Source organism: Leptopilina heterotoma, unplaced genomic scaffold, assembly GCF_015476425.1.
Source record: "Leptopilina heterotoma isolate Lh14 unplaced genomic scaffold, ASM1547642v1 Lhet_227, whole genome shotgun sequence".
NCBI lineage: Eukaryota > Metazoa > Arthropoda > Insecta > Hymenoptera > Figitidae > Leptopilina > Leptopilina heterotoma.
In genome coordinates this window covers 690,560-703,641 of record NW_025110945.1, presented here as the reverse complement: position 1 = coordinate 703,641, position 13,082 = coordinate 690,560, and the positions used below count along the sequence as shown (strand labels likewise).

The 13,082-nt window shown below is 28.0% G+C and overlaps 1 protein-coding gene across 2 annotated transcripts in view; it reads left to right on the top strand.

The window, feature by feature from the left end:
- Positions 1-13,082, top strand: part of LOC122502317 (ras-related protein Rab-37-like) — a 55,937-nt gene extending 42,855 nt beyond the window's left edge. For both annotated transcript variants that reach the window (XM_043612304.1, XM_043612303.1), the window contains 4 exons: positions 10,329-10,437; positions 10,652-10,762; positions 12,397-12,538; positions 12,666-13,082. In XM_043612304.1, coding sequence (XP_043468239.1) covers positions 10,329-10,437; positions 10,652-10,762; positions 12,397-12,538; positions 12,666-12,804 — 501 coding nt within the window. In that variant the 3' untranslated portion in view covers positions 12,805-13,082. The remainder of the gene's footprint in view (positions 1-10,328; positions 10,438-10,651; positions 10,763-12,396; positions 12,539-12,665) is intronic.

The following is a 13,082-nucleotide window of genomic DNA, read 5'->3' as shown; positions in this document are numbered from 1 at the left end:
CAGAAAACAATATTTTACGTTTACCAAATTATCCTTTTTTAACTTTTTGTTCAAGAAACGTTGTAAAAGTTTTATTAAGACAAAAGTTTGAATAGAAAATTATTTTTTCTTCTAAATTATTGTAAACGTCACCAACGTTATAAATTATGAATATAAAATGAACATTTTTAAAAAAAAAATAATCAGGGCTCGAACCAGTGACACAGTATTTAAAAATATGTACTTTACGGGCCAAAAATGAAAAATTACGAAAAAAAAAATATCAGCAGTCCGAGTCAAATAAGAGAACATTTTACTTAAAATTATAAATTAAATTTTTCACAACTATAAAACATGAAGATAACCATAACTCCGAGTCTTCGACTCGGAGTGATAGATTTCTTCATGTTTTCCAATAATTAAAGATGATCGAGTGATAAAATCATTATCAATTCAATTATTATTTTTAACTAAAATTCATCTTTAAATCACTTTTACGAAATCTCAATTATTCGTAAATTCTTCAACTAAATATATATTCGAAAATAAAAACTTCAATTAAAAAAAATTCAATTAATTATAAAAATACACGCTATACGGCTTTTTATATTCAATTATTATCTAAAATTTTAACTGAAATTAATTTTTATTAGAATTCAATTATTTGAAAACAAAAATAAATAATTTATTGAATTATTGAATGTTTCTTAAAATTTAATTCTCATAAAGAATTTTACCAACAAATTTTTAAATTGATGACGAATTTTAATAAAATTTTAAAGAATAATTACATTTTTCGAAGAATTCGATTAAAATTGTATTAAAAATAATTGAATTTCTTTGGTGATTTTTATTATTTATGAAAATAATTGAACAGTTGTTAACAATTTTACAAAAAAATTTCAAAAATAATTAAATTCTTGAGAAATTTTTATTATTCTCAAAAAAATGGAACTCTTACGAAGATTTTTACATAAAATTTTTAAATAATTGAATTTTGTTTGGAAATTTTATAAAAATAGTAGATATTGAAAATCATTAAATTGTGAAAAGTTTTTAAAAATAATTGAATTCTTGTAATGAATATTGTTATTTATGAAAATAATTGAATTCTTCCAAAGAATTTAAAAAAACATTTTTTTAAGTAATTGATTTTCTCGAGGAATTGAAATTAAATTTTTAACAATAATTACATTTTTTAGCAATTTCTATAAAATTTTATTAAAAATAATTTAAATCCGGTAATGGATTTTGTTATTTATGCAAATAATTGAATAGTTGCAAAGAATTTTATTAAAATTTTCGAAAATATTTGAATTCCTGAAAAATTTTATTAAAATTTTTAAAAAGAATTAAATTTTGGTGAAAAATTTTATTATTTTTGAAAATAATGGAATTCTTCATAAGAATTTTATAAAAATTGCTTTAAATAATTAATTTTTTCGAAATAAAAGAAATATTATGAAAATTTTATTTTAAATAATTGGATTCTTCTGGAAAACTTTATTTTTGAAAATAATTTAATTTTTCGATTAATTGATTTAAAATAGTATTGAATTTGTAAATAAATTGAATTCCTGTTAAATGTTTATTATTTTATAAAAATAATAAAATTTTTTTTAAATAATTAGATTGTTTTGGAAAATTTTTATTAAAATAGTAGATATTGAAAAACATTGAAATGAGGAACATTTTTAAAAATAATTGAAATTTTGCCAAGAATTTTATTAAAATTTTTGAAAATAATTGAATTTTGAAGATTTTTTTTATTTATAAAGATAATACTTGGGATTTTGTCGAGATTTTTTTGTAAATTTTGAACATAATTGAATTTTGTGATAAGAATTTTATTACTTTTTAAAATAATTGAATTTCTGCAATCATTTGTAATTTCTCTAAAATTCCCCAAATTATATCGTACAATTTACAAACTTTTCGTCCTTTTTTAATCAAATTACGGACTTTACGGACCTTTTATCAAAAAAACTGACTTTTACGAACTTTACGGAATTTACAGATTTGGTTCGAGCCTTGAATTATGTATTTTAAAAATAAATTGACTTATTTTACGAAACAAAATATGCCAATATGCCATCATTTCTGCTTTTCTTTTGATTTTTCAGAATTTTAAGTGGTTAATCTTTTTCTATTTGATTATATGTATGTCTGTGGTTCATATTATTTCTCAAAAATCAAAATAGAATAGAATTGCAAATTAGAAAGGCAATAATAATTATTACTATTAATTTTTTACTAAAAATTTGTAAAACTAATTGTGGGATTTAAAAATATTGTTCAAGAGTATTTCAAGTCTTAATGAAAAAAAATTCCCTGACTTTCGAAAAAATTCCCTGACATTTCCAGGTTTTCCAGGACATTTTTAATTTCCCTGACATTTCCCGGTTTTCCAGGTTTTCCAGGTGTTGTAGACACCCTGTTATTGGTTCATAAATACGATAATCAATCATCCAGTTTTAATATTGTACGATTTTTTTTACTCAAGTTACAAGCCTTCAAAGTCAACTGATTATACTTTTTCAACCGATAGTAGGGTCTAATATGAGGATGGCACAGTAAACCCAGTTACTCTTTTCATAGTGCTTCATTAGCTTTTTTAAACACGCCTGTAATGCTAGTAGCATATCCTGGTCAATACAATTCATTTCTTGATTTTCTTCCAATTTGTCAATATACCCAGTAATTTTATCAAGTAGAATGTTAAAGCAAATGATAACTAATGGAAATGTAACATATTTCTCACCACTAAGTAAATCTGTCAATTCTTTGAAATATCTCAAAAATGTAAAAATCTTCTTCATTAGCAACCATTCGTAATCTGAAACGAGGTATTTCTTTAACTGCTCCCCAATGGGAAATGCCAGTGTAGTGCCGATGTTCACCACTGGCTTAGTACTCAGACGATTGTTCGGCGTAGTCTAGCCGAGCCTCGACAATTAGTGCTGGCGCAGTACAGAATTTTTGTTTCGCCAAAGCTTGGACAAGCCACGGCGGCAAGTGCTGGCTGAGTATAGAAAAATTGTTCACAACGCTCTTTGCCAACATTGCTTTTTTGACATAAACTTGAAAAGAATTATAAAAAAAGTTTATAAATGTTTATAAATATAAATTTATTGAAAACATTAATATTTTACTTTTCAGTTGTTCATTTTTTATTCTTATTAAATTTAATAATAACAATTTAACACAATTGTCTAATTTTCTAAATAATAAATTATTTAAACAAATTAAAATTATAAACAAAATTTAAACTTTAATCTCAATAATAATTTGGTTCCTATTAAAATATTATTATACTTCTTACTATGAATAAAAAATTATTAAAAAATTACCACGTAATTTAAGAATTACGTAAAATGTTAAATGCAAATAAGTAAAGTAATTTAATTTAATTATTATTAAAAATTTAGTTTAATTTATTTTATTTCAATTTATTATTTCTAACGTATCCCTATTTTTTTCTCATCTTTGACTCAATAATTGTACACGGAAAAAAAAAGTACGTGAAATTTTCATTGACTCGGTACTTGACTTTTGGATACGACACAAAATACTGAAAACAGTCTTGTACTTTTGCATGAGAGTTTCAAAAGCAGTCAATGAAAATTTCTAGTACCTTGCTTGAGAATTTCATTGACTTTCAAAAAAATTGTAAAATAAAAAAAATAATTTCCACTTGTTCACACAGTTTTTCTGAAATTCACTCATTCATTCACATATTTGGATAATTAATCACACAAACAAAGAACAATTATTGTATCACTTTTCGACGTTTGTCAACACTTATGAACTAACCTATAACACACACATATATTCGCGTATAACTTAAATATAAACACACACTTAACACTTAAAAGTACGTATCGAATTGTTCTTATATACCACATGGTGAAATTTTTCACGACTTCTGAGACATGCTATTTCACTGAAAACTGAGACTTACATAACATTCTGTTTTGTGAGAAACACAAAATAAAAAATATTTTTTTGAAAGTCAATTCTTGAAGACAAATATATATTAACACTATTTGTTTTTCATAAAATAATAGTATATTCACATCTGAAATTAACACAAATGGAAACAGACGATCAGCTGGCATTTACCTTGGGTAGAAACGCGCAACGCACACTGCGCATGCTCTACAGAATTTTCAAGCGCAGTCAACTAATCTTTCACGTACTTTATAAAACTGAACAAATGACTTTTCGTTAAAATTTAAAAAACACTGTTGCCCACACTAGTACTAGAATAACTCTAGGACTTTTCTATATTTTCTAATAAAAAGTATATGATACAGCCTTGTATTTTGTGTCCTATCCAAAAGTCAAGCACTTTCAAGGAAGGATTCACGTACTTTTTTTTTCCGTGTATGTCTGAATGATACTGAGATATTAATACTTTACTGTACACATGTGTCGTTAGCATAGTGGTTAGAGCGTTAGTCTGTTAGTCCGTAGGTCGTAGGTTCGATTCCCCTCGTCAGCAATTTTGTTTATTTTCATAGGTTTGCGATATTTCAAGATTCCAATCGTTAGGTACTAAAATATGAAAATCTAATGCACACTTACTGTAATTGGTTATTATTTAATTTTTAAATGTTATAAACAATTTTTTTCTACTTCATTTACTATATCCATTGTTAGTCTCCATCTTTACTACAATTTCTTTAAGAAGAGAAATATTTCATGAATAATAACTATTTACTAATATTATTTACCATTTTGTTGTTAAATAATTTATAATTATGAATTTACGACTAATTAATAACAATACGGCATTTATTGCGGCAATATTCTCAGCCAGCACTAGTCCAGTGCTGCGCCAGCGCTGTCTGGCAGCACTGACAGACAGTACTTCGGCAGCGCCAGACGGCGTTATCATCCCAGTGCCATGCCAGTGCTGGCTCTCAGCCTTGCCGCCAGTGCTGCCAGTGCTGGCGCAGTACTACGCCAGTTGTAAATTTCCCATTGGGTCGTTGACATTGCTCAATAAGCTTAGAGCTGTTTGCATTCTAAGGGGACCCGCACCCGAAATTTCAACTATAACAGAATATAATTGAAAAAATTTTGTATATTTTTTTTCTGACACTATTTTGATTAAGAAATAAGGTGAAAAAATCAAAAAAAAAATTCATGATTTTTTCGGAAATTAAAAAAATTTTTTTTTAAATTTTTTTTTGTAACTTTTGACAAGATTAAAATTTCACAAAATCCATGCCCTTAAATATAAAATGGAGTGTGAGAAACTCATTAAAACAAAAACAATGAATAAATAATAAAATTTGTGAAAGAAGAAGCATTTTTTATAAGTTTATGATATAACATTTCGATGTTATATCATAAATTTACAAAAAATTAAAATTTCTCAAAATCCATGCCCTTAATTATAAAATGGAGTGTAAGAAACTCATTAAAACAAAAACCATGAAAAAATAATAAAATTTGTGAAAAAAGAAGCATTATTTTTTGTAAATTTATAGTTTATAATGTTCATGTTTTTCATGGTTTTTGTTTTAATGAGTTTCTTACACTCCATTTTCTAATTAAGGGCATGGATTTTGTGAAATTTTAATTTTGTCAAAAATTACAAAAAAAAATTTTTTAATTTGCGAAAAAATCATGAAATTTTTTTTTCAGCTTATTTCTGAATCAAAATAGTGTTAGGAAAAAAATATAAAAAATTTTTCCAATTATATTCTATTATAGTTGAAATTTCGGGTGCGGGTCCCCTTAATTGCAATACTTATCATTTGATAAGTTGAATATTCCATCGTGTGCATACATCAAAATTAGGGACATACATTTTCTGCTCAGTAATTTCACAACAGCTTTGTAGTTTTAGTCTCCATTGTTCTGAATATTTTAACACTTTGAAGAGGTTTCTTAGTTTGACCAAAGGAGGTTTGATTTCTAAAGATGAGCCAACGCAGTTTTCCAAATAATTTTCCTTCTCAATAATATTATTTACAATAAATTCATTTTTAATCGTTTCATTTCCCTCATCTTTATCTTCTTCATTACTTCCATCTTGGCCATTTTCATTTTCATCAGTGTGATTTCCAACCATTTTCAAAGTGCCTAACAAATCTTTTACTGCTATAAATTGAGAATATGCGCATAGCAACGAAAGTGTTGATCAATCGAGTCGAAAGGCATTAATCGAGATAGTTGCGTCATAAATGTGGTGTTTGCGGCTGCATTATCAAGTGTTATTCCTTGAACCTTCTCAGACAATTGGGAATTTTCAAGAACTTCGTGAAAAGTTTGTGCCATTGCTTGACATGTATGTTGCCCTTTTGAAGGAATAAAGAAAAGCGTTAAAGCGTGCATTTGCCAATCATCACTTATGAAGTGCGCTGTTAGTCCAAAGTATGAGCGGTTAGCTATTGACGTCCAGCCATCAATTGTAAATGAAATTTTGGATTTGATAGACTGCAATATTTTTAAAACTACTGATTCCATTTCATTATAACGTTTTGTAGTCAAATTTTTAAGTTCACTTCGCAACGGGAAATTAACTTTCGGATTCAAGTAATGGAACAGTTTTTGAGTGTCGTCGTCATCAAAAAAAGTAAACGGAAGGTATTTTCTAGCGATCCAATCCACTATACGTTTGTCAAATTATTTTTGGTCAAATACTTAAAATAAATATTCAAACTCTTTTAAGAAGTTAAATAAATATAAAAATTGTAAATAAATAATAATAAAAATTATAAATAAATAGTAATAATTGTAAATAAATAGTAATAACTGTAAATAAATAATTGTAAATAAACACAGGTCTCCTCAGAGGTGGGCAGGTTATTCTAAAATGTAACGCTGCAAACTTGGTGGGGAGTTGTTCCAAATGACTTCCAGATTCCAAATTTTCAAACCGATAAATCGTACCTGATCCTCTTTTCGAATTATCTCTTATACAGATAGTCGGAAACTTGCAAAATTTATTATTTTAATGTGGAAGCCTTGATTCAGAAGACTGCTGATTCTTCGTTACAAATTTGACATCAAGAATTAAAAATTTCAAGATGACGAACCAATATGGCGTCAAATCTAAAGTAAAATTTGAAAATTTTGGGCAAAATTCTTCATATTGCCCAAAAGACAATGGATTCGCCTAAATTTTGTTACTCGAGGGTTTTAGGAGGCGCTGATTGCGAAAATGAAGTTTATTTTCAAAAATTCAAAATGGCGGATCCAATATGGCGGACGAGTTTTACAAAAATTCATCGAATTCACTTGAAACTTGTCACTGGGGGGTTTTTGGGGTCGCTGATTACGAATATCAACTTCATTTTCAAGAATTCAAAATGACGGATTCAATATGGCGGGCAAGAAACTTTAAATTTCATTCTATTCGCTTAAATTTTGTATCTCGGGGGTTTTTGAGGTCGCTGATTACGAATATCAACTTTATTTACAAAAATTCAAAATGGCGGATTCAATATGGCGGACGAATTTCTTTAAATTGGTCAAATTCACTGAAAACTTGTTGCTCGGGGGTTTTTGGGGTCGCTGATCACGAATCCGATGATAGTTTTAAAAAAAGTTTAATTTCAAATCTCTTGTCGAACACCAAAATTGAAAAACTTATCTAATTGGTGCCCGGTGTTGTTTATGCACATAATTAGAAAGATATCAAGTGCATATATATATTTTAGGGGTCGCTGATCACGAATCCGATGATAGTTTTAAAAAAAGTTTAATTTCAAATCTCTTGGCGAACATCAAAATTGAAAAACTTATCTAATTGGTGCCCGGTGTTGTTTATGCACATAATTAGAAAGATATTAAGTGCATATATAGTAGGCGATACGTATATGCACATTCTGTAATTGCCATTAGTAGACCATTGCAAAAGGTAAGTCAATTACTTAAAAGAAGGTCCCTATAGTTTCAGCATATTACTAAAGGTAAACATATTGAAGTGCATGTGTAAGATCGCATTGCATAGACTTTGTATACAGTATACTTAGTTTAGAGTTTACTTTGTCAAAATGTGCATATACCTATCGCCTACTAAAAATACACTTGTTTTCTTTCTAATTATGTGCCTAAACAACACCGGGCACCAATTAGATAAGTTTTTCAATTTTGCTGTCCGCCAAGAGATTTAAAATTACATTTTTTTTAAACTATCATCGGGTTCGTGATCAGCGACCTCAAAAACCCCCGAGATACAAAATTTAAGCGAATAAAATGCAATTTAAAGTTTCTTGGCCGCCATATTGAATCCGCCATTTTGAAATTTTAAAACTGAATTTCATATTCGTAATCAGCGACCCCAAAAACCCCCGAGTGACAAGTTTCAAGTGAATTCGATGAATTTGTGTAAAACTCGTCTGCCATATTAGATCCGCCATTTTGAATTTTCGAAAATAAACTTCATATTCGCAACCAGCGCCCCCTAAAACCCCCGAGTAACAAAATTCAGGCGAATCCATTGACTTTTGAGCAATATGAAGAATTTTGCGCAAAATTTTTAAATTTTACTTTAGATTTGACGCCATATTGATTCGCCATCTTGAAATTTTTAATTTTTGATGTCAAATTTGTAATCAGGGACCCGAAAAACCCCCTATTAGCAGTTTTCAAGTATTTTACATTACTTTTTTTCTTTTCGTTTTCAATTAAATGCCATATTTGGTCCGCCATTTTGAATTTTTAAAAGTACCACTATGCATTTGAAAGCTTACATAATGAGCTAAATTTTAAGCCATATTAAACCCTTCTTAGACTAAACCATTTTTGGACAGGGGGGTCTTCCGTTGACGTAGAATGCCCCATATTAATTTATAAAATAGAAATTATACAAAATTTTCGCAGCTTTGTAAAAATTGTATAAGTAATATACAAAGAATTAAAAAACAGGCAGAACAATTTATACATTTTTAAAATCGCTAAAACAATTTAATTAAATTTGACTTTTTAGGATTAAATTATTTTTCTTTTTACAAATAAGAAAGGTTAACAAATGAAAATTGTAATATAGAAATAGAACATTGTAAAAGGTGAATTCAACCTTGTAATGGAACTTTGCTCTTCATGTTTTCTTTTTTTACTTTCTTCACTGCCGTCCATTATTAAAAAAACTAATTAGGATAAGAAAATCTCAAGTTGACACGTCGTTTCAATAGAAATGTGTTTTGAAAAAATGTTTGAAGTTTCAACTCGATTCAAGACAATCATTAACAATTGAAAAGTCAAACTTCTCGATTGACAACATTATGTCAAAAGCGAACAAATTCAAGCGATATCAATCGTTTCTTGACTCGACATGCATCACTATCAATGAACGATTTGTAAAAAATTGATATTATGATACAAATTGAGAAAAAATGAGTTGATCAAAACAAAAGAATAAACTAAATTCTCAAATATGAGAGCCTATTCACAATGAAAAAAAGGAGCGATAAGATTAAGATTCTAGTATCGAATGCAACTCTAGTACCTACTGTTCAGTAGCTTTCAAAAATATGCGAAACCTGAAATTACGGAAATTCATAAAATCAATATTTTTAGTGGATAAAATCGTAAAAAAGAAACAAAAAGTGAAAAATATCTAATTCTGTATTTAAAGATTATTTTTAAATTAATCGTTTGATGTGTGGTTTCAATGTGATAGCCGAAGAATGTGTATATATATATATATATATAGCGTTTATATACATATTCGAGTTGAGAGTGTTATACAGTAATCAAGAGAAGTGTCGAGAAGAAGAAGAGCAAATTGGTGCTCTTGGTAGTAGGAGCACAGGAGGCGACTGTAGGATGCTTGAGGAAGTATATAAAGCAATCGGGTCAGGGGATCCGGATCTCGATGTTCCTTTCCCTTCAAGCAAAGCTATCCAAGGTGCAAATATACATACAACAGTCTCCCTTGTCTTTCTTTGTTCGAAAAGTGAATCTAAAAAATGCTTTGGAACATCGCGTGTATGAGTTGCGTTTATAGAGAGACTTTCTATATCAACATTTATCTAAAAATTATTTTCTTAAAAAAATGTTTTTCCTTATCAAGATTAAGTATGTAATACTCTTCTACATCATTAGTTTTAAATATAATATAATAATTAATAGATTTATTTACAAGTAAAATAATAATTTGTATATGGGATTCAGAAAAAAATTCCAGTGTGAAATTAATTTTTAATAATAATGTATAATAATAATTGTAATTTTTTGTAGCCTTTGTTCCAATTATTTATTATACAATTAAGGTCCTTTAAATAAATTAAAAATAATGATGTATTTATTTAATTATGAACTTGAATTATATTAGAATAAAAAAGAATCTGATTTTGTATTTTAAAAGTTGCGAATCTTTTTATTTGCAGAATAAATTAGTATCTGTCGATGGCGATCAGGTGAAACTCCAGATTTGGGATACCGCTGGTCAGGAGAGATTTCGAAGTGTAACACACGCTTATTATCGAGATGCTCATGGTACGCTTTTAACAATTTTTAAAAATTTGTATGAAACAAACTTTATTTTCTTCAAGAAAAATGCATAATTGATATTTAATTTTAATGTTTTTAAGCATTAATTTTGTAGAACTTCAATTCTGAATAGCATTTTAAAAAAAGTAATTTTTTAAAAAGCCAAAAAAACGGTATATAGTTACAGAAAAAGGAATATTTTTTGAAAAATTTGTTTTAGCATTGTTACTACTTTACGATATCACAAACAAAAAGAGCTACGACAATATCAGAGCTTGGCTTGGCGAGATTCGAGAATACGCACAGGATGACGTTGTCGTCATATTAATAGGTCAGTTAGAATGGAATTCGTTACGAATATAATAACTCTATTTCCTCTTTCTCATTAACTTGTATATATAAATTGTGCTTTTTATTATACTTTAATTATTATTAATTTTTTATGTTATGCGCTTATTAAAATGCTTCAATTTAAATAATTTTTAAATATAGTTATTTGTGAAATTCCCAATTGAGATTTAGTAGGCATATAACATTATAGGAATCTATAATTAATCTTATAGAAAAACATACATTTTTCCTGTAGAAAGTTTTCAACATAGGAACTTTCCTACATAGGTTCTTATAAAAAATTCTATCAGAATTTACATGGGATCCTTGTAGGAACCTATATCGGATTTTCTACGGGGACAGTCGATTTCAAGGGTTTAATTTGAATACAAATTGTGATAGAAAAATATGAACCCGAAGCTGGCAGATCGCAGTAGAGATATTTCGATTTAAGAAATATATGTATTTGTGATAAAAATTTGATATCTTAAATGGGGGTTGCTTTAATAGATTTGTTTAAATTTCAAAAAAATCATAAAAAGGTATACCGTAAACTGCGGCTAATAGGAACAGATTTCAACTTTAAAGGCTTGTAACTTTTTTGAAGGGTTAAAGAATTGTTTTGATCAAGGCTCGAATTTTAAGCAAAGAGACGAAAAAGATGCATTTTTTCGAACTTACAAAATAGGGTTATTAGGAACAATACTTACGTTTTGACAACACACTTTAACAATTCGGAAGAAAGAATTGTGTTCCTTATAGCCCCGCCGTTTGTGAATTTGGTTTTTGTCTCATAAATCTTACTGTAAATACAAAATAAACATATTTATTACTTAGTAATCTCAATAAAGTTTCCCATAAGAAATACCTTTAATAAAAGGTTAAAAAACTTTAAGTTAAAAAACTTTAAAACTTTGAGAAGCTAAAACAGAAACAACTTCCCTCAATTAAATGTTTTCCACATTTGAAACTTCACTAAAACACATTATGTCACTTACAATAAGCTACTACTGTTCACAAAATAATTATTAGTCTCAATTATTGCATTGAATAGTATTGTCAGTTACCGCAGCATCAATTTTTTCAAAAGCACTCTCTAAATCTGAATATGTGAAATTTCACTTATTGTACGTTATAAGTCGTCCTCTCGATCAATAAGTGCATATACACTTATAAATAAGTGAATTTTTCACTTATTCTGAGTGAAATTTCACTTATTATAAGTGAAACTTATAACTTATTGATCACTTATTGCACTTATTGATCGAGAAGACGACTTATAACGTACAAATATGTGAATTTTCACATATTCAGATTTAGAGAGCAAGTAACACAATTTATCATCGACACACGGAATGTGCAGAAATCATATTTTTGTTTCATACTGTAGTATACTCCCCTAATACTAAATTTTTTCTAATATTCAAAAAAATTGAAGGACCTCCAACCAATATTAATATTTTTGAGAAATTTTGACCCATTCGGCTACAAAAATTCTCAAAACTAATTTTCCAAACCTAAAGATCTTTTTTCTCGTGAAGTTTCACATATTTATACATCATTTTTTTTGTAAATATTTTAATTATTAACAACCCTTTCCCTAAAAAATTGATAGATTATTATGTTTTAAAATAGGCAATAAATGCGACTATGGCAATCAGCGGGAAATTCGTCGCGAGGAAGGGGAGAGACTAGCACGAGAGTATCAAGTGCCCTTTATGGAGACTTCGGCTAAAACTGGTATCAATGTCGAGTTGGCATTCCATGCACTTGCCAGGTAATAAACTACATACCTTAACTTATAAAGAAATTTAAAATAGACATTATTTTATAGTTTTTCCTTTGAAAATAAAATCAAATAAATTAAATAGTGTAAGAAATTATTATTATTATTGTTGCATTAGGGAACTGAGGGCTCGTGAAAATATGAAAACGCAGGATCGTTCAAACGAAATGAATAAATTCAATGTTCAAGATTACGTTCGTCAACAATCCGCAACTCAACCCAGTTCTTGTTTCAATTCAAGCTGCATTACGGCCTGAGAATTTACACGCGCACGTTATATATATACGAAAATTATGTTTACATAAATTTATACTGGGTGTCTAAAATGTATTCCCCCTCCTTTCAAATTAATTTTTGATGTTAATAAGAAATTTTAAAATAATAATTTTTAAAACATGTATTTAAAGGAATGGAATTTTGTAGACACTCTTTATAATTGTTTATAATTGTACGAATTATATATACAATTGTAAATATACGCAAATCACTGTAAGCCACAAATAAAAAATATATTGATTGCGCAAATTTATATTAA